Below are 24,358 nucleotides of genomic sequence, written 5' to 3' on the forward strand. Positions count from 1 at the left end.
CACGATTAACCTTCTGTGTCGGAGGCTACTTTTAAGACACCATAGTGTAATCCTCGTGCTCTCGCTATCGCATGAATGATCAGTTACTATAATATTGATGGGAGTCAATAAGTTTGAGTCAATACCTCTTACAAGGCCCTTCACCAGGTTTGGCGATTGCAAACAAGCAAGCGTGGCGCGTAGGCCACGTGGTGGTGATCCTGTCTGCGAAGTATGAAATGGCTGTGCGGCGTGAAATCGATCAAAAATTCCAAACAGATGGCCGCGTGCCCTTGCAGTCTAAGTGTGTCTAGAAGCGTTGCGCCATCTAGCGCCGTGAGGACGCTGCACGAACTCCTCTTACGTAGGCGGTAGTGCGAGAGAGGCTCCGGAGCATGGCGGAAAACGAGAACAACTGACAAAGAAAGCTTTGCGTTAAAACATTACAAAAAAGGTGCGATGTGGTTTCGAAGCCGGCTATCCAAGCCTAATAGCCGGTCTTTGTACAGTAACGCCGGGAGCCAAAGACGCTCAGGTACTTTTGTACATAGAGTATTACAAGCAGACTGCAAAATTTAAAGGTTCCTGTCAAAGAATTTGATTTGATTCCGGGGTTAACGACGGTCAGCTCTTGTGCACCTTATTTACATTCAACCCTAACATTTTATTTAAAATGCATCTAAGGGCGACAGCACATTCTAGACGAAGCGTGTATGACGATAATTCGATGACGGTGCTGAAGTGAGATGACGCAGAGTGCATTTATGAAGATAAAGTTTTAAAATTTATTACAAATAATATATTCAGACCCTAATGAATTCGATTACAGTCCCTAAAATGGCCAATAATGTCACAGTGCCTGTAAAAGACGAGAGTATGACGTTTTCTCTTCGATAAGGATAAATATAAGCTGCTCCAAGGCAGTTTAAACGGCTGAGAAACAGGCCTATTTCAGGTGGACTGATCGCTGAGGACTTTTGGTGAGCTTCGGTGAGTAGGTTCTTGGGTTGCACCTAAATTTCTTTATTATGCTCGCGAATGTGTGACCTCAATATGAAAACCAAAATCATCCTCATTGGCGCGCTATTATTAGGGTACCAAAAATATTTGGCGCAGGTATTCTGCACGCGTGAAGTTACGCAAGTACCAGTGCCCAGCCAACGTTGTTCTAACAGTGATTGAAGCGTTTATAAAAGAAAAACATACAAAATTACTAGGTGAAGCAATCGCTCAATATAGATGCATTTTTTCACTGAATGTCTTGCTTGTGACATTGAAATCCACATTTGATTTTTGTGACTCTATGCTGAATTTTCTCAGCTGATCTACCTGTCTTAGTACTTGTTCAAGATTGTTGTGCTAACAAAGAGTGCGTTGTCGATCGTGACTAATAGCTATTGGGTTCTTCTTTGATTACCTGTGATTGTATTCCTACTGACGATTGAAGCCCATTTTAACCATCGGGGCTGACGCTACCGTTGGCGAGCTGCCCTGCTCACCGCGCCTGCGCGGCGAAGAGTTAGAGGTTCTCTAGAGACGCTGAGTGCGTTTGGCCGGAAAATCGGCGAAAATCGGCCACGGTGGCGGAGCCAGGCCAGCATTCTGCGTTTAGCTCCCCCGTGGAAATAGTGTACAATATAACTCACGCACACCATAAGTGCATCAGTTCCCCTGCTCAGCTGTTGTGTTCAAGTTGTGGTCAAAGCTGTAAGCATTAGGCTAAAGTTATTATCTGCTCACTAAACGGGCAGATAAGTTTTCATATATTTCTCACAAAACGCAGGTTGCGTCGAAGGTGTAGCCGAAGAACCCGCGAAAAAAAAAAACTTCTGTGGCAGTTTGGCGGTAAATGTGTGAGCGTGACGTCGCACCTCAGTGAGGTCTCGCATTCATGCCTACAAAAACAATCATAACAGTGCGAAGTGTTGCTCAAGAGCACACACGACACATGTTCTGTCGCCTCGACGACCGAAGTGCAACTTATGGTGGTCCGGAGCAGACTAGCGTCATTTCCGCCTCTACACTATATTCAGCGTGTCCTAATAATCATGCACCAATATTTCAAATTTAAAAAATACCACGTAGCTGGGCAGAACCAAGTTAATGTTGTTTACCGTCGCCTAGAGATATTGGGATAGTTTTTTGCGTTTCGCCTAGTTTGGTAATTAGTCCTAATTATTCCTCTAAATTATTTTAATTACATGAAAAGTGTCAATGACAAAATTGTAGAGCAACATGAGAAACCCCCGATCCAGCTTCTGTTGCTCCATACGTACTACATCAAAGTGTTTTTCCGAGCGTTAAGCAAGCCCCCGAAAGCACGCTATGTACATGGAGAGCATATCACCGAGTGTTCGGCTAAAGCGCTCCGTTAATAAAGTGAGCTAGAATACCGTTAAGCCATTTGTCTGCGGATGATGACATACGCCCTCGGTTGCTAAGCAGCCCACGTCGTGCGCCACGGCGAGGAACGAAGCTGTGCAAGAGGAACGCGGCAACATCACGAGCTGAAGCTGGCGGCGGTTTCGGCATATCCAGTGAGATGGTGGACGAAAACAATAATCCAGCGATTGCTCACAGGCGACTTTATAATTGCTAGTAGGTACAACGGGGGCGTCACATGGCTCGCATAGCGGGTCCTGTGACTTCCGCTGCTTTGAAAAAGCCAGCGAAAACCTAAGTGTTCTGTGGCGTATGCAATGTTAAAAAAAGATTTCATAAAGCAAGAAAGTACTGTGCATGACGCGCATTGATAAAATTAACACTTGTTGTCATGGCAATCGTGGAGACGCCGCGACGCAGCGACCTTGCCGAGCGCAGCTCCTAAGTGCCTAGCGACATGATCGTTTAGGGACTTTTGAGACACTGGTCTGGGCCACGTCGACCGCGCTTTAATCAATATATGACCGCGCAATGGCAGTGGGTTGAGTATTTCTTGGCAGAAAGCCGTGCAAGACCCGTATTTCTGAACAATTCGGTGGCACTGATGATCGAAACATTCATGTCGCCTAGCACGTCGGCAATGGAGTTAGCGAACCACAGCTGCGACGTTGACGTGTTCGCCCATTACCTAACTATGTGCACTTGCTTGACGGAGTTAGACGGATGTGCTGCATTCTACAAGACGCATATCGGTGATTGCGTCGACTGCGCGCTGGTCAAAGTGGAATGTATGGTTTGTGTACTGTGGTTTTTGAAACGAGTGATGCAGCCGTACAGCGGGGGTGTGCTCCGGATAAGCTTCGGGTCTCCAATTGTGCGTTCACAGTCATATGCTCCCGTTTTGTTCTGATTGGTGGCTGTCGCGAGATTGTGGTGTGTATACCTGGCCTAGCGAATATCTCAGCAATCTTCGGTTTGCAGATGACTTTGTCATATTCAGCAGCAATGGGGACGAATTAGAGCAAATGATTCAGGACCTTAACCGAGAAAGTGTAAGATTTGGGTTGAAGCTTAATATGCAGAAGACAACGATAATGTAAAATAGCTTGGCAAGAAAACAAGAATTCAGGATCACCAGTAGCTTCTAGAGTCTGTAAAGGAGTACGTTTATCTAGGTCAATTACTGAAAGGGGACCCTGATCATGAGAAAGCAATTTATAGAAGAATAAAATTGGGCTGAAGTGCATACGGCAGGCATTACCAAATCCTGACTGGGATATTACCAGTGTCGTTGAAAAGAAAAGTGTACAATCATTGCATTCTACCGGTGCTAACATAAGGAGCAGAAACTTCGAAGTTAACAAAGGAGCTCGAAAACAAGTTAAGGACCGCACAAAGAGCGATGGAACGAAAAGTGTTAGGCCTACCGTTATGAGACAGGAAGGGAGCGGTGTGAATCAGAGAACAAACGGGGATAGCCGATATTCTATTTGACATTAAGCGGAAAAAAGTGGAGCTGGGCAGACCATGTAATGCGTAGGATGGAAAACCGGTGGACCATTAGGGTTGCAGAATGGATACCAAGACAAGGGAAGCGCAGTCGAGGTCGGCAGAAAACCAGATGGAAATTTGCAGACGCAAGTCGGAATACACTAGCGCAAGACAGGGGTAATTGGAGATCGCTGGGAGAGGCCTTCGTCCTGCAGTGTACATAAAATATAGGTTGTTGATGATGATGATGTTGAATATATGGCCTGCCAGTGCAGCTCAACTACAACAAAAGCAAAGCTCTTGCCGCTAGACTGTTCGCTGATAATATTTTGTGAGCTTTGGTGAGCAGTAGTTCGGAATGTAATTCTAATAATACGGAGCACTCTTTCGGAGCGCTAAGGTAGGCCACGCAAATTCATTGAAAAAATTTCGCTTTAACTTTAGAAGCACCATTTCGCTACCAAACCTAACAAAATAATGCTACAATCTTAAGACAGACATAATATTGTCTATATTATCCAAAATGTTTGAATATACAGGCAGTAGGTAATTGATAAAATTTAAATTAAAACTCTATTATGATTGAAGCCTCAAGTAATACGCTAACTTGGGAGGTATAAAAAACTAAATATGTATAATATATTTAGTAAGGGTTCACTTAGAGTGAGTCACATCACCATCAGATAATTTTGGAGTCATCGATGCTCTGGGCACAAACACCACATCACCAGCAAGGAAGTCTGAAACTCCGCTCCCTTCAGGCGCTAGAGGCGCCGCTTGCGGGCTCCGATAGCAGGCTGCTGGCCTAGCTCCTTCAGCAGGTCTTCTTTGATGTAAAAAGCAGTAGGCATGTGGAAAGCGCATGTTTCCTGAAGCAACCCATCTGATCCTTCAATACCTTTGTTCTTTATTTTGAACAGCGTTCATATTTTGAAGTGCATACGTTACAACTAGCTTAATCAACCTAATCCAGGGGCTTTCACGTTTTTTTTCTATATAAGCGAGCTTTCGAGTAATGGGCATATGTTAACAGCATCATTTGTTACTCTGAGGAAGGCACATGACGAGGAAAGCAATGAACTCTTGCGGTTGGCCCCGACATTATCTTTAAAAGCATGAAATCTATCCAACTTGGAGCGCCAAAATGTCAATCTCGTCCTGAAGATCTTTAACCTTTCTACTATTGCAGCACTCACCAGTTCCAAATTAGCTAAACTTCAACATGTCGAAGGCACATCTGAATTTATTGGCGTAATCTTGAGATGGTGGAACATTGTAAACGTCAAGACGCCTCACAAAGGACAGTGCTACGGCGACACCTTTCACAAGCTTGTCAGAAGTCTGTCTTCATCTCAGATCGACTTTCTCAGCAGTCAAATTGACTGCTTAGATTATTGGGAAAGTCTAAAGCACGATGTAGGTCAACTGACACGCGAAACACACAGTGCATTTCGCCACACTTGGCATGCGCTTGTGGAGGTAACACGCTACTGAATTGAAGGGTTCGGATTTTCATACGTGATACTGGGGAAATTCCAAACCGATTGCCTAGAGGACCGATTTGGAAAATATAGCAAATTGTCAGGAGCGCAGTACCACGTGTCTGTACGTCACATATACGAATCTGAGCCCAAGCTCACATCGCAGAAAGTGCGTGAGCTCCCCGAATTCCCTCAGCTAGATGTGCTCACTCCTTGTGATTCTGTTAATGACCTATAAGATTTCAAGCATTTTGGTATTGCTGTAAGAGAGCAAGATATTGCAAAGAAGCAGCCGATGCTCCTCGCCACAACGTATGTGGCCGGTTACTGGTCATATGCAGCTACAAAGAAGCTTGCATGTAAATCTTGCGAATAGAACATGCTACTAGAAGACCGGAGTTTTGACAACAATGATTTCGCACTTATTGCCTCTGCCACGAGAGGTGGCCTCATGTTTCCCCGGCCTGTGGTTGTGCATGTCGTGTTGACGATTGACTTCGTCCTTGAGCAGCTTGTAAGTGAAAAAAAAATGCCACAAGTTCTACAATTGTCCAAAGCAAAAAGAGCGTCTTGTTGCCTTGACATCGTCCCTTATTGAGAGCAACGAAGACTTTGACACGTGTGATTATGGACATGCACCACAGCTTGTCATGAAATACATTTTTAGTGGAGCTGCTGCTGTTTTATTAGGCAATCTGTGTAAGCAGAAAAATGAAAAGCTTACGTCCAGCAAACAAGAAAAAAAAACGAAAGCTGAAGACACTGCAATTCTAACCTTTTTTGGCTAAGTTTGCGGGCCATGTTTATATTGATAGTTTGTTTTGTAATGTTTGACAATAACTTCTTTGTATTTGGTAATACATGGCACTGCAGTTTACATGCGAAATTATTTGTTTGTACACATTTCTATGCCATGCTCATTGTTTATTTGTGAGTGTTGGTCGCCAACAGTGTCATATGCTAGAATGAAAAATGATTTGTTCGTACATATTCGCGCGCCATGTTCATTTTAAAATAAAATGGCACTATATTCGTATCAACGAAAAATTGTCTTTAATTTGTTTCGATGTATTTTAGAGTTAAGTTAACATATCACATTGGAGATTTCAGCATTAGACAAGTTCAGAATACTGTCCTGCATCCAGTCACAAAGTCCTACCAGCAATACACGCGTTCTGAAAAAAAAAAAAAAAAACATTAGATGGGGGTTTGTAGGCGGCCAGCCTGTGCTTCGCGGCAGTACATTTTACTCATGAGAGAGGAAACAAAATGAGTGACATTGGTTTAACTTACAACCTACAGCCTAAGAGGCATTGCGAGGAGTAAATTTAAGTTCAAGAGCAGTTTGCGCACGGGAACAGCTATGTAACTGGATACAAGTGTCATGGCGCAGTGAAGCCGACCACCAGGGTTCTCTCACTTCTGTGACGTCACTCTGGCGTGAGGAGGCCTTCAGTAACCTATACTCCGTTTCATACATCAGGTGCAATGCTGTGGAGGCTAGAGATACTTTGTTGCACTGACTGCGTTCGCACTTAGTAGTTCGGTGTTTGTCGACCAATTTTTGTTACAATGTTCTTTATATACGCTTAGTTTTGAACGAAAAAAATTATTTAGCCTTAGAAACAAACAAACCATGTACTAATACGGCTGCTTACACGTTGTTTTAGATCAATTTGCTTTTGGTTGTTTTTTTATTTGCAGTCCATCGCAGCGGCTATAGTGTACTAGAATAATGTATTAGTAGCGCGAGCAAGAGGGAGGGGCAATGGGACGGGTGAAGCAAACGCCAGTAGCCGCCGTCGGTGGCGCTGCTGCGCCTTTTTCTAGCTGCCGGTGCGCGGTCGAGCCGCCCGGGCCGGCTCAGAAGAGTGTCTGCGGTTGTTTTCTCCGTGTGTTTCCCGAGCGGTGTTACGTTCAACGCGGTCGTTCTTGGGAAAAACGGTGGAGGACTCGAAAAAAAAAAGACGTCTCCGTGCATCTTCTACAGCACAGGAGGTAGGATACCAAAAAGAAAGACGGACTCCCATTGCTACGCTCCTGGCTGCCACAGGGGTTATCCGAGCGCTCCGAAAGCGCCATTGTTCGCCGCACCAACGGAAGATGAACTTCGGAATAAGTGGGAGCGCAATCTGCGTAGATCAGAAAAGCCTCTCACTGAATCTTCAGCGGTATGTGAGCGTCACTTTGAGCCTCGATATATTTTGAGAGATTACGTTCACATCATCAATGGCACCGAAGTGCGACTTCCACGTGGGAAGCCGTCGCTGGCACCTGGCGCGGTGCCTACCCTTCTGCCCGACTGTGCGTCCTACCTTTCTGTCGCACCTGTCAAAGAGAGGCCGGAAAAGAAGAGGTCAGCCGCATCAAGTGCACCGGCGGTAGGCACAAATCCACGCAAGAGTGCACGGACCGCACGAAATGAAGAATGAGCGGCAGACAGTCAGCTCCGGCAACCGCTTCATGAAATCCAGGCCGAGAGGGCAGAAGATGAAAATGGACAGTTCGCGGAGAGCGAACGGTTCGCTCCAAGCAGTGAACGCTCCCTCAAAGCTTTGGTGCCGTTTTAACTGTGGCAGTGACTCAAGCATAGTTTTCGTGACAACGTCGGTGCGAAAGCAAGAAAGGCTCGAGATTTTGCATGATAAAGTTGTGTATTTCAGAGGGCATGGAGACGAAGTGTCTGCACAAGTGTATTTTTGAGGTGTGCTGTGCCAAGACACAGTTGTACGCTCCCTTGCCGCGGCGAACCATTTGCTACAAGAATCTGACAGCAGCATGATCTGCCAAGGAATAATGTCTGAAAGTGACTTTCATGACCTGTCACATATTTTGACAACGAGGTTGCAGTATGCTGCTCTGGTATTGGGAGGATCCGTCTCCAGCACTAAGTGCCAGGGAAATGTTTCTCCACAAGGTAATTTATCTCATTGGAACATTTATTCCTTCGTCACAATGGTGTACTACGATTTCACATGTTATTTTCACGTGTGTACTAGTTTTTTTTCTATTTACAGGTGCTATTTGTGCGGAATGCAAGGCAACACGAAAGCTGCTCCTGACGAGAAAGTCGCCCACTTCACGTGTGGGGGCACAGCTGTCTAGGAGTCGAGCCTTAGCTCAACGATTGAAGCTAGTAAAACAACAGGCAGTGCGTCTTTTGCAGTGCGTGCAAAAGGCAGTGCGCACCACAAGCTTAAAAAGCAAACTTTCAGCCATGGCGGCCAAGACCGCAAGTATTCGTGAAGATGAGTTTGCAGCAAAAATAGCAGGCCTCCCACGCAAACAGCGTGAGGCGCAGTTCAGCACATGCTTAGAGCATCTTCACGCCAAAGCACTAAAGGGATGAAATACTCGAATGAATGGGTGCTAGAATGCTGAATGATGAAGATGAAGAGCCCCCAGCTTTATGAGCACTTCCGCAAGTAATCCATACTTACAATGCCATGGAAAACTACACTGCGAAAATACCTGAAGTCTTATAAGACAGGGTTTGGCTTCAGCACAAAAGTTCTCGATGTGCTCAGCAAAAATACAACAGCAATGGACTTATTCCAACATCATGGAGGTCTTATTGTGGACGAGATGAAGTTTTTCGAGCACCTCTCCGACACCACCGCTGGCCTCATAGAAGGCTTTGTTGACCTTGGTCCGTTTACATCAGAAGGTGAGAAGCACACTGTCTGTGATCATGGTATGGTCATAATGTTCGTCCCATTTGTTGGCAAGTGGACGCAGGTAATCGCAGTATTTGCCACGAAAGTAAACATTAAAGGAGCCCTCTTAACGAAGATTATGCTGGACGCAGTTATCTTGGTGGAAAGGGCGGCTCGATGGTTGACTATATCACTTCAGATGGAGCAACATGGAATCGAAAAATGTGGAACATACTTGGTGTAGGGGCATCTGCAACCAGCACACAGTGTAGTGTTCGACATCCTGTAGATCCAGAGCGGCGACTGCATTTTTATGTGATTTTTCCCATTTGATAAAGTGCTTGTGCAATGGGCTACTTGGATCTGGCTACCTGCTGCCAGATGGTCCTGTAAGTCTTTCTTATGCACATAACCGCAACCATTTCGGCCGTATTCATACTACACTTGGTAAACATGGTAATGCTATTTATTTTTATTACTACAGGTGACACTTCGACCAGTACGCTCAGGTATTGCCAAGGATGGCAACAACGTGGCAAGGCCGGCCCTGCAGGCCCTGCACGGCATAACATCAAGCCACACGAACCCCAATAGTTTTGAAGTTCAGAGAGTGTCGCTAGCCTTCCAACTGTTCAGCGACAAAATGACTCAAGGACTGCGGCTGCACAGGGCGGCAATTGAGGATACCTGCGGCGACATATCTGCGACACTGCATTTCTTTGAGTGAGTAGCAGAACTCCCTTCTTAGCATGCGTATTACAAACATAGTATGGGATTTGTTCGACATGTGCTCAATAACTCTTTCCTGTTTCAGGACAATTCGTGCCCTCATCCAAGTTATGACTTCTCGCTTTGCTGCTGAGGCTCTGCGCCAAAGATCTACATCCGTCGACAAGCTACATTCTTTTTTGGCACTTCTAACAAGTTGGGAGCTCCATACCAAAGGAAAGCAGGGCTTCTTAAGCAGGTCACCCGCTACAGGGTTGCGGGTGACATTGTCAAGTGTGCTGTCACTCTTGGACTACCTAACTGAAAGTGTAGGTTTTAAGTACCTCATGACTAGTCGGCTAAGCCAGGATCCTGTTGAGCACCTGTTTGGTATCGTGCGTCAGTCCTCCGGCTGCAAGTCCCTACACCTCAGCAGTTTGTCGTTACTGTAAACTGCCTTTCTTTCAGTAACCTTTCAGTAACCTCGCCCATTCTGTCTCTAAGGGAAATTGTGAACCCAGTGTCATCAGTGCCTTGTTGGATGCAGATGCCAGACAGCAAGCCTCTCCAAGGGGAAGGCAGGAACTCATCAACAAGTTCTTGGAGGCTGGCAACATTGATGCAGCAGCATTGATGCAGCCTGAAAACACTGCCAGACCATTCTCCTTGCACTATAGGATCCAGTGACAGCCGCCTAATTTTCTATATCGCTGGTTATGTGGCGAGAAAGTGTATTTTAAAGACAGGCTGTGAAGCCTGCCTGAACTTGCTACTGATCACAAAAGAGGCAGCAGGAAACTTGAGGCTTGCAGAGTTTACCCACATGAAAGACAACGGTGGTTTGTTGTATCCTGCCTACCCTCTGTACCAATTAGTGGTCAACTTGGAGAAAGACTACACAACTTGTTTCAGTCTTCTTGAGTTGCACGCAGACAGTGTTTTAGATGTTTTGGATGTTGTGAAAGCAAGGCGGCAGCATCAACTTGGCTGCCCTGATTAGAGCACTGCACGGGCCTGGGCCATCCGAAGCGTTTGTCGGTGGGCTCGGGCCGGGCCCGGGCTTAAAGCCGCGGACCCGGGCCGGGCTCGGGCTTGAAGCCACGGGCCAGGGCCACACTCGGGCCCGCTCATTGAAGGGCCTAAGTAGGCCTTCGAGCACACGCGACCGTTATGCATTGCATGGTTCAATGCATTCTGTGCCAAGCTGAAGTGACACGTGCAAGATGACTGTCATCATCATCATCAGCCTATATTTATGTCCACTGCAGGACGAAGGCCTCTCCCTGCGATCTCCAATTAACCCTGTCTTGCGCTAGCTGATTCCAATTTGCGCCTGCGAATTTCCTAACTTCATCACCCTACCTAGTTTTCTGCCGTCCTGGACGGCGCTTCCCTTCAATTGGTATCCATTCTGTAGCTCTAATGGTCCATCAATTATCCATCCTACGCATTACATGGCCTTCCCAGCTCCATTTTTTCCGCTTCATGTCAACTAGAATATCGGTTATCCCCGTTTGTTCTCAGATCCACACCACTCTCTTGACTGTATATCTTATCAGATGAGTATATCTTATCAAATAAAATAGTAAAACAGATGTAGTGGTCATTTTTAACAGCGGAGCTGTTTCAGCTGGGCCTAATGTGTCCGCTGAATCCAAAAATGCGGGCCGATCCTGGCAGCAGTGCAGAAAGGGTCCAAGCGCAATGGCAAATACACCTGTGAACTAGCGAAGCTGAGCCTGGATAATTCTAGCTAAAAATGGTGGGGACTAATTGCCTATCGATAGGCAATTGATAGCCAATCAATAGCTAGTCGATAATTGATCAATAATCAATAAATTCCCGAAAATGCTGGGGATGACTTGGTAGTGCTTAGCCTAGCCAAAAAGCCAGGACTAGCTAGGTGCCCATCATCTCCGCTGTCTCTTTAGCATTGCCCTGCCAGTGCAAGCTACGCAAAATTTTTTTCTTTTCTGCAAAAAGGAACATTGTTTCCGCGTAAGGAAAAATAAATTGTACAAAGAACGACTCCTCAAACCATTGCCATGTTGCCGCTTTTGCGATCGCACTATTACCAGTGTCGATACTATGGAATTATTTTAGCGCTAAGGCCAGTTAATTCTGTGCTTCAATGCATAAAGCAGCGTTTTCCACAAAAAGTTAAGTGCAACGCCCATGCATTTCGTCGGACACTTTGAAAATTAATATCTCGAAACTGGTTCACTCCTGAGAATTCATTCCAAGTGGATACGCCTAATTCGTAGGTTGAAAGATGTGCCGTAAAATAATTAATTAAAAAGGTAATTTGCGTAAATATGTTAGATATTCAATTAGGCGTTTTGACCATCCATTAGACCATCCATGCCAGAATTAGCTTGTAACTACATAAAACAATTAGCCTCCTTAGAGCGTCGCCGCATTAATGCGAACACAAGAAATCCTGAGATATGGTCAATTCCATACTTCAGAACTCTCTATAAGCATCAGTCGTTAATACATTACCTACCATTCACTTTGAACAGATACAAAAATGGCGGTAATTTCAGTAAGAGAGAACTCAGCTGACACTTTGGTCGCTTGTAATGTATCTGATGTGATTAATATTCAGCCTTTGTGTATGGTTCTGAGTAGCAAATGTAAATCCTGTTTCGTTTTCTGAGCAAATGTTGATCTTGTAAAATTCAGTCTCATGCTATGTTGTATAGCTGGTGCTGCGTTGTTTTGTATATCTAGTATTGTTATTGTAGTGTTGTTTAAAATGAATTCTGTTAAAACTTTTTCCAATTCTGTTAACTCGCCGTGACGCAAATATTCTTTGTCTTTCCGTTCATAGCTATTTCGTCTATGAGGAATTCCAGTGATAGCTGGAAATATGCGAATTATTGTGCATGTGTGCACACTGTTTGCTGTAGTATTGCCTTGCTTGGTCTTTTGGGTCACGTCAAGCTACATATGTAGCTTTTAGTCCAAAATGACCGTCCAGCATGTAAACTGGACAATAAATTGATTTGATTTGATTGATTTCGTTGGACACTTTGAAAATTATTATCTCGAAACGGGTTTAGTCCTGAGGAGGAGGAGGAAACATCATTATTTTGTTAATTTGCTTAGTGAGGGGTGGCTACCAGGTGGTGCCTTACAGCCGTCTCCTCAGCTCTTTTGATGGCCCGAAGTTGAACCGCCAGGTTCGGGTTCATGAGTATCGCTTCCCACGCTTCAGGCGAGGGAGTGGCCAGGAGATCTGGTGGGGGGAGATATCTGCAGTCCCAGAGAATATGATTTAAGGAGGCTATGGACCCACATAATGAGTAGTGTGGGTCTGTCAAGTCAGGGTAAAAGTGTGCGTATATTTGTGGGCTGGGAAAGGAGTGCGTTTGGAGTCGGCGCCAGGTGACTTCTTGTCCCTTGGTGAGTTTGGGATGAGGTGGGGGTTTTGTCCGTCTTGCGAGGCAGTAGTATTGGGCAATTTCGTGCTATGTGGTCAGTGGCTCGCTGACCAGGTCCCCTGGGTCAGAGACGGGACCCACCCCTCGGCTGACGAATCCTCGAGCACACTGGTGCTCGTCGTAGTAGTCGTAGTGGCAGTAGTCGTAGTGTGGCTGGGGCCACGATTCCACGTGCAAAGTTGGATATGGCGGTCTTTGAGTCGCTGATTATAGTTGTAAATCCGGCTGCTGCAGCGAGGGCAATGGCCGCCTCTTCTGCCTCCGCCGAGTTGAGGGCACGCACAGAACAGGCCGTCCGTGTTGGTGTTGCTCGGGGAGTAAATTGGTTGTTGTTATTGTTGTTGATTATCTTGGGGAGGCTAATTACGCTAATTGCGTACGTGTTATGTGGCAAGGAATATTGAGCAGCGTCAACGTATGCTGCTTCGTAGTTGGACCCCTGGGTTTTGTGCAGGGCTTGAGCTCTCGCTTTTCGTCTGTCGTCGTGATGACCTGCCAGCATGTTCTTTGGCAGTGGCTTGATGATGAACCTCTTTCTGATGTTGGGGGGAACGGTGGCAGGATTGTTGTGCGTTCTAGACACTCGTGCCCGATGCGGTCCAGGATCCAACGGCCTGTCTTGCTTCCCTGTAGTCGGTGAATGTGCGCCATGCGGTGTGCTTCTAGAAGTTCTTCCACGGTATTGTGCAACCCCAGGCTTAGGAGGTGCTCGGTAGGGGTGGTACGGATGAGCCCCAGCGCAGATTTGTACACTTTGCGAATGAGGTGGTCCAGTTTTGCTTTTTCAGTTTGGAGTAGATGTAGGTAGGGAAGGGCGTTGGTGAGCCTTGAGATGACAAAGGAGTGTATGATTTGGAGTAGCTCATTTTCCTTCATACCTTGCTTGCGTGCCCTCACTCGGGTGATTAAATGGACCGTCCGATTCACTGCTATGGTGAGACGATCAATGGTGAAGTTGTTGTGGCGATTCTTTTGTACAAAAAGGCCCAGGACCCTCATATAATCCACGTGAGGTATTGCAGTGTTGTTGAGGGACATGTTAATGTTGGGTACTGGGGTTTTTATTCTGCGCCGGTCTGGGGGTCTCAGTATTAGTATCTCCGATTTGCTCTGCGAGCACTCTAAACCCGCGTCAGTCGCATGCTGGACGACTGTGTCGGATGCCTTCTGCAGGGACTCTTCGACTTGTCCGTCGGATCCCGTGGTCGTCCAGAACGTAATGTCGTCGGCATAGAGAGTGTGTCGCAGGCCGGGTATCGTGTCGAGTTTGGATGGTAGCGACTTCATTGCGAGTTTAAATAAGAAAGGTGATAAAACTGCTCCTTGAGGAGTGCCGCGATCTCCGAGTTTGATCGGTTTGGAGACTAGATTGCCCACCGAGAGTTCGACCGTACGGTTGGATAGAAAAGCCCATATGTAACTGTACGTGCGTTCTCCCGGTTGCAACTCGGCCAAGCTGCTTACTATGGCAGTGTGCTTCACGTTATCAAATGCTTTGTGAAGGTCTAGGCCGAGTAAGGCTTTGGTGCTTGTACCACTCTCTGGTCTTAGGAGATCATGGTGCAGTTGGATGAGGGCATCCTGGGTGGATAGGTGAGCTCAGAAGCCTAGCATAGTGGGGGAAGTAGGTTGTGCTCTTCCGTGTAGTTTTGTAGACGGCAGAACACGACGTGTTCCATTAGCTTGCCCAAGAAAGAGGTCAGGGATATGGGTCGAAGATTTCCGAGGTCGAGTTTCTTGCCCGGTTTCTGTATAAATGTGACTCTGGCGTGTTTCCATTCCGGGGGTAATTGTCCGGATTTCCAGCATTCGTTCATGTACTTGGTGATGGCCCCTACTGAATTTGAATCGAGGTTTCGCAGCGTCTTGTTGGTCACACCGTCGGGGCCGGGCGCCGATGTTGTACGCAGCTTGTAGAGCTCGGCGCCGACCTCGACCTCCGAGATGTCGGCGTCCAGTTGTTGGTTGGGGTTTCCAGTGTATTGTGGCAGTTGAACTGTTGTTGCATTAGCGCTGCTGCTCTTCTGATTCTGGTGGGAGGTATTGATGTACCGATTGGCGAGCGCCTCCAGCAGCTCTTCGTCGGTACCCGGATATTGGTGGATTATACGCTCGAATTGCTTGCGTACTGCCGACTTGGAACTACCGGGGTCAATGAGGTGTCGCAGCAGATGCCACGTTTTCTTACAGCCCATCTGCACAACTCATCATACACAACTTCGTGCGTTGAAATTGCAGACATTTTTTTACGCAAAGTTTATGGACAGACGCTGCGCGTATACGCATTGCAAATCCAGTAGACCCCGTCAATGCTACATAGCTTGTGATATCCACGCCGCATATTTTCACGACTCGTGGTTTTGAAGAAGAAACTGCCGTTCAAGCATGACAGTAAAAAGAAGCCGGCAAATCCTTCAATGAGTACGGCTTGAGCCACCAATACTCCAAGCATTCACGAAGGGAACGAGCACGCGCAGCAGCTGAGTGAGCGCCGTCCTTGCCGTGACGTCACTCGTAGAGGGCGCCACTCCAAGTTCTCACCGCTAATAGAGTGGGCTTTGCTCTACAGTAGGGGCAGTCCAAGAGAGATTGTGTGGGGTAGAAGACGTGAAGGTAAAACGAGACAGTAAAATGAACGAGTTTGTAGCGCTCGCCATGTGGTGACATCTTCTCGGTTAAGGGAATGGTGTGGTGGGGAAGTGTGTCCTTATATCTCTGTGTAGTGGTGGAGCTTGAGTGTAGTTTAGTGGGTCTGTCGGTGCGTCGTCTTGGTTGGACTGCTCTTCCAAAGGCGCCCCGTTTGCGATCTCTCGGGCGACCCCATTAGCGCGTTCATTACCGTGCACAGAGGCGTGTGCGGGTGTCAACATGATACGCACCCTCTATAACGTTGTGGGGTGTAATGGCGTAAGGATGCGCTGTGGGTAGTGTGTCACCATCCCTTTTGTTAAAGTCATGCAGGCGGTTTGTGGCAGCAGTGAGGTACTGAAGCAGATCGCATAAGCCTTCACAGTAGTGGTAATATCTATCGTAAAAGCCGCACGCAAACAATCAGGTGGGGTTTTGACCAAAGCTTACACCAACAATTGCGTTGCCCTTTATTTATTACCATTTCGTTTGCATCAAATACAACATTGTTTATGGCAGTTTCTGCAAGGCTTTCGGTGAGTGGGGTTGCCTTTTCCATAATATTTACTTTAACATTTACGCAAACAGAAACGAAAGCCTCTCTTAATATCCATTCCCACTTAAGGGTGGGCTCCACCAATATTCGCTTACTCCTGACCCACACCCCAAACCTCTTTAGTACATTGATATTAGCTTTGCCTCAAGTCCTTTATTTGTACAATTTCGAAACAAAGAGTGCCAATCTCTGTAACGAAGACAAAATTTTCTAATGATACAAGAGCAATGGCCTCGTCATGTCCAAACACCCCTCTCAAGTAACGGGTGTTGTTATCGGCAAGAAAGTGCAGTATTTGCTTAGGTGACAGCACCACAAGTGGTTCTCAGGATGTTTATGTAGATACGGCACAAATTTCAGCCACGGTGCGAAAAAAACCGTAATTTGCACTTAACCACACTATAACCGCACGTGTGTCTTCAGAAAAAGCTTCCCCCAAAGCAGAAAATGCACTTTAGCACTTTGAAACTACTAACCGACGAACACTTTTTTTACAGCTGAAAATGAAGATCTCGCTAGGTGTTCTGCTTATTTTACCGACAGTCTGTCAATCGTCATCTTCTTCTTACGGATGGCGTAAGTTGATATTTTCACTATATAACCGCACCTATATTATGTCCATTTTAATTTAGCAATTTTGCCTCATTTTATTGCGATAGCAATTATATGGACACTTCAACCGGATTTCTGCCGTCGGTGTCGCCGTCGCCGTGAGGTTCCGTATAGATAAAATCTTCGCCGCGCGCGGTATGCCCCAGCGGAAGCGTGCGGGGACGCGCGCTATCACGGAGAGCGAACGCACTCAATCTCCCACGCGCAAGCAAGGAAGCGGAAAGCCAGCGCCGGAGGGAGCAGGGGGGGGCGCTTCTCTGCCAACAACCGCGCTCGTCGCTCGTCCGCACAGTCTCTTATCTATCCCACGCGCAAGCAAGGAAGCGGGAAGCCAGCGCCGGAGGGAGCGGGGGGGGGGGGGGGGGGGAGGCGCACTTCTACGCTGCCAACAACCGCGCTCGTCGTTCGTTCGACCGCACCGTCTCTTATCTCCACACGGCTCTGACCTTTATGCGCCGTGCATTCGCCGCTCAGTTTCCGTTGAAGCGATAGACCGCACGTACCTTCGCCCGCTGCGCGGCGTATGCCGCTGCCAGCGTTTTGACAGTCGTTGGCTGCAGTCATTCAGTGTGATCCATTCATGTTTGTTTGTGCGCGCTCACACCACGCTTCTTCATTCAGTTAGTAATAGTCGGGCCACATTTTCCAACTCACGCTACACATGCAATGCTGCCCAGATCGGCAGTGCAGCACTACAGGTGTGTCCCTTCGCACGCGCTGCCCACGGTAAGCGCTTCTCATCAACACCACCGTTTCACACGCGCCTTCTTGTGGTCATCGAGTCTCTCTTCATGTCGGTCTACTTACGCCGCAGCACACCTGCTTACTTAATCAGCTCATGTTTACTACAATTCATATTGCTACCAAGGCCGCTCACCTTACTTCGTATGACATTGCTGTGTTGCTATCGCATTCATTGCTTCGTCTTAGGGCGAAACTGTGACATTTTTTGAGGCAATCATTATATAAATGAGAATAAGAAACACTGTATTTTTCACTGGTGCTTTGTTTTGCTTTCAAAATCTTGCATGTAATGCACAATTCTACTAGAGTACAAGCGTACTATGCGTACTCGTTATTTCTGCGTTGGAGTCATTTTAATTTCAAAATACTTTTTATAGGTTACTCAAATATCAGGTTAGATTTGTTATAGCCTTTGGAACTCATTGCCTGTAGCAAAGCCTCCCATTTTTTTAACCATTCATCATGAAACTATTACAAAATACAATTATGCACATTCACATTGCTTGTAGATGGCCCAAGAAGTTGAACCGTAGATGCAGGTAGGTATAAACCAATCTACACATGCAGGAACTGAGGCGCAAAGATAGCACAGAACGACTACAAACAACGTCTGGCCGATGTATACTTCCACAAATGCGTTTCACGTGGTTCGACAGCAGTGAAAAAAGCCAGATCAGATGTCGACAATCGCCGACTGTGTTCACCGCTATCGTTGTGCTTCGGGTGCAACTTGCTTTTGTGGGCACAGGTTCGCCCAATAAAACGTCCGTTCCGTCATTCGCAGTTTTGCTACTGTTTTCTTCACCGCAACTACTACATGACAATATATACAAATTCAGTGACGTCATATTCTTTTGCCTCTTTTGACAACTATTTTTATAAATATGTACACTAGCGCTAAAAACATACCGTGCAGATTCCGAATGTATCGCGTGCACTACATTTGTCCTGGGCGTGTCACAAGATCTTGTTGCGAATTGTTGTAAATGACACGTTTACGATCGAATGCCAACATTCCGGCCTCCAGCAAACCCTCAGTACGCTAAATAATCCGCTCCGTCGTTGCCACTTGAATTTGCGGCTCGTATGAGCTATTACGCTCAAACGCTGGCGGAGGGCACGGGCGCACCAGCCTTAGTGCCTACAGCAAGTGCGTCTCAGACACATAGTGGCCGTACATCAAGGCAACAGAAACGCTCATGACGTGTGAACATTTAATAAAATCACATTTATTTTCCTGACTTCTGTTTTTTAATGTACGTGGACAGTAAATGTAAAAGCATGCGTATAGTCTTGCTTTCTCGGCTTGTCTTACACATCGTCTGCCACCGGTTAGCTTTTCAAGAAATATTTTGTGTATAAGTAAGCAGGCTTAACGGCGCTAAGTAATTGTTAGCAGCTCCTTCAAGCACCCGCTTGTTAAGCGACATATGCGGTAACGAAGAAAAAGAAATATGACATTTTTGAAAGGGTCCTGTGAGCTAATGTGCTCAGAATATGGGTGCTACGTTAGGCCAGTCCGCTAGCCTAGGGCAATAGACTCGTAAACAAACACTGCCACTGTACTTTGTTCAGCTCGCATAGCCCACCCAACTTGTACATAGTATGTCTATTCCTAGAATGCATTAAATATAAACCGTGATAGAAACCATTGGCGAAAATACGGCTGCGCTGATGAGAAATTTTAATGATAGATAGGGCAGAAGTAGGGGAGAAAAAGGTTTCTCATGCTACTAGACCTTTAATGTATAACATGCGAACACAGATGCCTTTACTTGCACAGAAACTGAGAAAGCGTCAACAGTGAGCACCATGAAATGAAGAATGCTTTCAGAGGAGCTTGATGGTACCATCAATAACCAAAACCCTATCTATCTGTATTCTTTTGGCTGCACCACCGAGAGGGATAACATTTTGGTTATTGGCGGTGCCATCAAGCGCCACTTTCCGCATGGTTCCTTTCATGGTACTCACTGTTGCCCCGTTCCCAATTTTTGCGCAATGGGCGCATGCGCATTATATTATGTTATCGGGGAATATATTGAGCGAAGGACGAGGTTTCTTCTGTTTTTTATCGGATTGTTTATGGTGGTATAAACAGAATTTGACAATCTAAACGGTGTGAGAGCGGCTCTCAAATTTTGATATATATCAATTAGCTTGTTAATTTTCGTCGCTCAAAACGAGAACAGGTTGAACAACATTTGAAGTAGTGAAAAAACAGCAGTGCTGTTTGTCATCAGCAGAGCAAATAAAGATGGCTTTGGATACTACACAATAAGAGCAAGAGATAATTAGGTCAACTTTAAAGTACCACCGAAAAATATGACAGCTCTGCATTCTAGCATTGCACTTCAATTGGCTTTCTTTAGTTATCTTTAGGCGTATCTTATGCTCAAAACAAACCTACAACAAGATGAGACGCCTGTCTTCTCGTGTACTGGGTTGAATGCAAGCGAGACACGACTACGGTCGCAGATTTGCAGATTCATAAAGGCATGCGCTGATCCGGTCAACATTTCTTCGTAAGCGCGTTAAACCTTACACAAATTCTGCGACAGACGTTTATCCACCAATTATATTGAAGGTAAGCTAAGCAAGGAAACTAGTTGCATCATAACATTATGCAGAAACTGAGCCACATGTTATGACAAGTCCGTGGCTATAGCTAAAAAGCTATCTGAAACAAACAATGTCCTACAATAGAGTGTGTTCGCACGTCCCAAGAAAGTAAAAAAAATGGAGTAAATACAGCTATATATATTTCAAACAGCTACTGAAAGTTTTCTTCAAATGTATAAACAAGCAAAAGACCTTAGATGTGCAAGATTTGTCGCTATGACACTCGGATGAGTGTCTCAGTTGTCACGTATATCTGCTTCACTCTTGCGAATGGATCCTAATTGTGGTTTTTTAATGTGTTTACATGCTTTTGAATGTCCCACCAAGATTTAAGACCGTCAAGCTTCTGTAGACGCTACCGTGCTTTATATTTCTGTGATAGTAAGTAAAGGTAAATCTGGGCGTTTGGCACGGAAAAACACCACATATACTCATACGACGTAAAAAACACTATAAAAGGAAAGCAAAGAACAAGCACAGTTGCGTAAAACTACTACAACCAACCGAAATACATCGACTGTATTACAACAAACAAAGCACGCGACGGTGCTTAAGCAGGCGCTCTGGCACGTCTTCAAAATTTCCATGTCATTCTGGTGCTAGTACTAGACTGCGCCATGGTGTGTCCTCGCCTTTAACACCTCATGGCTAACTCAGCTACGATCCGCGTGGCGAGCGACGTTCGAACGTCAGTGTCGCTGCGACAAAGACGCCACCGACCTTGTCCATGCAAACGCTGACACGTTTTGCAGCGAGTCGGATTCGAGGAGCAGTTTCCATTAGTGCGGCTGTACGTTCTGAACACAATCTCAAGAATGGAGCGCGGGAAATTATGCCCCCCCCCCCCAACCACGTAGCATATTAACAAGTACCTTATAAAAGGCGTTGACGACCCATTTAAAAAAATTGCAGGCCTGCGCGGCAGACGCAGCACAGTCACAGCGTAACCTGGTGGAACGGCTCAAGAGTAGCTCCAGTTTCGGCACCACGCACAACAGGGTCTTCGCGGCAAAGTCCCTTCTCTTCGTGTTGACGAGAACGATCTCAACTGCCCGCCTGGCGTCGACGGCGAGCTGCGGCTTGTAATGTTCTCTGCACAGCAGTCTGCTGAGCCCGATGATGACTGGTTGTAGCCGCGCACGTAGCGCTATGATTCGCTTTTTCAGCAGTGGTTCGTACCTTGCTAGGAGACGCCATAACGTGTACCGAAGAGGTATCCAGAGTACCAGGTACAGTTACATGCAGTATGCAACTGTTATATGCAACTTACATGTCGGGCACGATGCGCTTGTAGGCGCCTTAACTAAATGGCGCTACCATACTGGCGGAGGCTCGGGATCGCTTTGCGCGCCTCGTCTGCACCGCATCTCGTCGTCTGCGCCTGCGCGCCTGCCTATGGAGCGTTTATCGTGCATTTTTCCGCTGTCCAATAGCAAGCACTTGCGTGGCTCAGTGGTAGAGCATCTGACTCCCACGTAGCGGGCGTAGATTCGACCCCGGCGGCAACCGGTTCCTTGTTTTCGCTTTTCCGGCGATAGCGGCTACGGCCTCAGGCGGCGGCGGACACCATCGCGAACCGAAACGGCTTTTGGAATGAGTCCATAACAGCTTACGCTGTAAAAGATAGATTCTAGGGCTTTACGTGTGAAAACCACGATTTGATTATGACGCAAGTCGTAGTGGGGGACTCCGAGTTAACTTTGACAACCTGCCATTCCTTAACGTGAACACAATGCATGGTATACGGGCGTTTCTGCATTTCGCCAGCATCGAAATGCGGCTCCCATGGCCGGCATTCGGTCCTGCGCCCTCGGCTTCAGTAGCGCAAATCTGTAGCCACTAAGCTAACACGGCGAGTAATGCGCCATGTTGACAATTCTTTCCCTCCTGTCTTGTAGCTCGCGTTTTGTATGAACTGTGTAAATCTACTTAATATGTGTGAGAGAAAAAGAAAAAAAAAACAAGCGAATGATGATGTACACGAATAATGATTGAACATTTATTGCAATAGCGCATTCACGAAGCACCTTGGTTTAAGGCACAAGGGAAAACTTCCTGAGCGAAGAAGCAGGCCTTTCTCACTATCGTTGTCGCGTGATAGCCCACTTCTAATTGCTGCACAGGAGGGTGGGCTAACTTCATGGACCCCAGTATATGGTGTCAGTTTAGCGCGCTGCGTGGGGATAGTAAATGAAGTCACAAAGAGGACTGCTATGGCGCAATGCCGAATACTTATAGCGCTGAATTATAAATCGCTAAGGTTATTGGAATTGGTAGTAGTCATAGAAAAACCTAGTCCTAGTTTGGGAACAAAAAATTCATCAGTATGCACAGAATTGCCCTCTGGAGCGCGTGAGCTAGTGTTTATGTGTAATGCACTTTGATCGTAGCGCGAAGTCAATTTAACGGGGATGTAACCACGAGAAAAAGGGAAATTGCGTCCTACAGCTTCTTTCGTATCGCACGTACAATCGGCAATAAATCTTCCCATATTTGAGAATGAGGTTGCTTTATAGCTCGTGGCAATTTGGCCAGTTGAACATTTTTATTACGTAAAACTGTCGTTAATTTTGTGGCCTATAAACATGCTGAGAGCTCAAAATACGTGGACTATGAACGTAAGAACTGTTAATTAATACCTCGCTTTTGCTATGCAGCAATGATTCCCCCATTTTTTGCCGTCGTTGTGTGTAAATATAAGCGATGCTACTGTAGCCGTTGGGGTAAAGTTGAATTTGCTGAATTCAATTCGCCAGATACCCACTTTTGGTGGCAAACTTCCCACACGGACGTGCTTCTTCACGTACATGTCTCGCATGCAAAAGGAATGCAGCAGCGCGACTGTATCACCAAGTTAAATGGATAGGATTTTGTCATATATCATCTGCATTTTTCAACTGCACTCTGCATTCTTGCATAGTTATGCATTTACCTACGTATTAAATACTAGCCCATCGCGCAAGCTGCAAATCAGTGGTATGATTCGGGATCGCGACAGTCCGCAAGAAAACATGACTCCCTGAAAGGAAGTATACACTGCAAAATATTAAAGGGCAGGGTTTCTCAAATGTGTCCTTCGTTCGTACCATCATAGTTTGTTTTTACCTTAAACATACACAGCACTGTGGGATTGTTCCCGGCAAGACTGTGAAGTATCCAGCACTTAAATCAACTACGAACATTAGGCAATCATAGCGGAACAGCACAGCAAACTGTGGCATCCTCACAGCCTCCTTGCGTAGTTATCATTCATTGCTCTTCTTCGCCCGTCCTTTCTCGGTGTTTTTCTTTTTTTTTGTATGCAAACTTTATCGTATTCACCAGAATCGCTATAGAAAGAACATCGTATTTTTCGAAATCTTCTTTCAACTTTATTTCTAAAGTGAAAAAGTTTCTTTTTCCATCCAGATCCTTGCCCTACAAAGGAGGAATACAGAGGAAAATGCTTGCTAGGTAACGTAGCCAACGAAAACTATTGCCCGAAAGTTGGCGCGCAATGGTGCAGTAAATACAACTATGACTCTGTTCGGAGACGCCCTTGCGTATGCTGGGCAGGATGGTGTAGGAATAGGCATAACCGCTGTACACCTTGTGACCAATGTGGTGAGTATAACTCGTAATCCTAACGGCAGGTTCAGTGATTGGTTGCGAACGCGCCGAGGAATCAGACGTTGCGTCAGTAATGTTCCTCTGTGGCTCTAGCGCTGTAGTTTGTTTCGAGAGATATGTTGCTGCTACAGACTAGCGTTTTCGCTTGTAGGCTCGTAAACACCACGAGCCGACACCACTTACGTTGGCATTCCGCGTTCCCACAAGGGCTTCGCAAGAACAATTGACCAAATGAACTTCCACTCTCTCGCTATCTGCTGCTTTCCAAATTTATGCATCTTGCAACATAGCGATAAACTTCGGTTCTCATTGCTATATTATAATTGATGGCCGCGGTAGATCTTTGTGATTAAAAGTGCTTCGCGTGTTATCTACTAATTAAAACGTGGAAGAGAATTGGCTCTGTATAAATAACTAGAATTAACTGATAATGACACAGTAAGC

General features: G+C 46.1%; 1 protein-coding gene and 1 long non-coding RNA gene across 6 annotated transcripts in view; both read left to right on the plus strand.

Annotated features, from left to right (window-relative positions):
* The first annotated feature begins 913 nt into the window (after window positions 1–913).
* LOC125945641 (uncharacterized) overlaps window positions 914–24,358 on the plus strand; it is an 89,332-nt gene continuing 65,887 nt past the window's right edge. For 3 of the 4 annotated variants that reach the window (XR_007467106.1, XR_007467105.1, XR_007467103.1), the window contains exons 1-3: window positions 914–969; window positions 16,825–16,903; window positions 23,714–23,908. This is a non-coding gene — a long non-coding RNA (uncharacterized LOC125945641). The remainder of the gene's footprint in view (window positions 970–16,824; window positions 16,904–23,713; window positions 23,909–24,358) is intronic. The other variant, XR_007467104.1, reaches the window with a different exon arrangement.
* On the plus strand, window positions 9,160–10,312 carry LOC125945640 (uncharacterized). Of its 2 annotated transcripts, XR_007467102.1 has the most exons (3): window positions 9,160–9,378; window positions 9,474–9,712; window positions 9,804–10,312. XR_007467102.1 is itself a non-coding variant. In XM_049667847.1 (2 exons), the coding sequence occupies exons 1-2, from the start codon at window positions 9,633–9,635 to the stop codon at window positions 10,147–10,149; spliced, it is 426 nt and encodes a 141-aa protein (XP_049523804.1). In that variant the 5' UTR covers window positions 9,389–9,632; the 3' UTR covers window positions 10,150–10,312. The 2 variants fall into 2 exon arrangements, 1 of the variants encoding a protein (XP_049523804.1); XM_049667847.1 differs by lacking the exon at window positions 9,160–9,378 and having other exon boundaries at window positions 9,389–9,712.

Source organism: Dermacentor silvarum, chromosome 5, assembly GCF_013339745.2.
Source record: "Dermacentor silvarum isolate Dsil-2018 chromosome 5, BIME_Dsil_1.4, whole genome shotgun sequence".
Lineage (NCBI taxonomy): Eukaryota > Metazoa > Arthropoda > Arachnida > Ixodida > Ixodidae > Dermacentor > Dermacentor silvarum.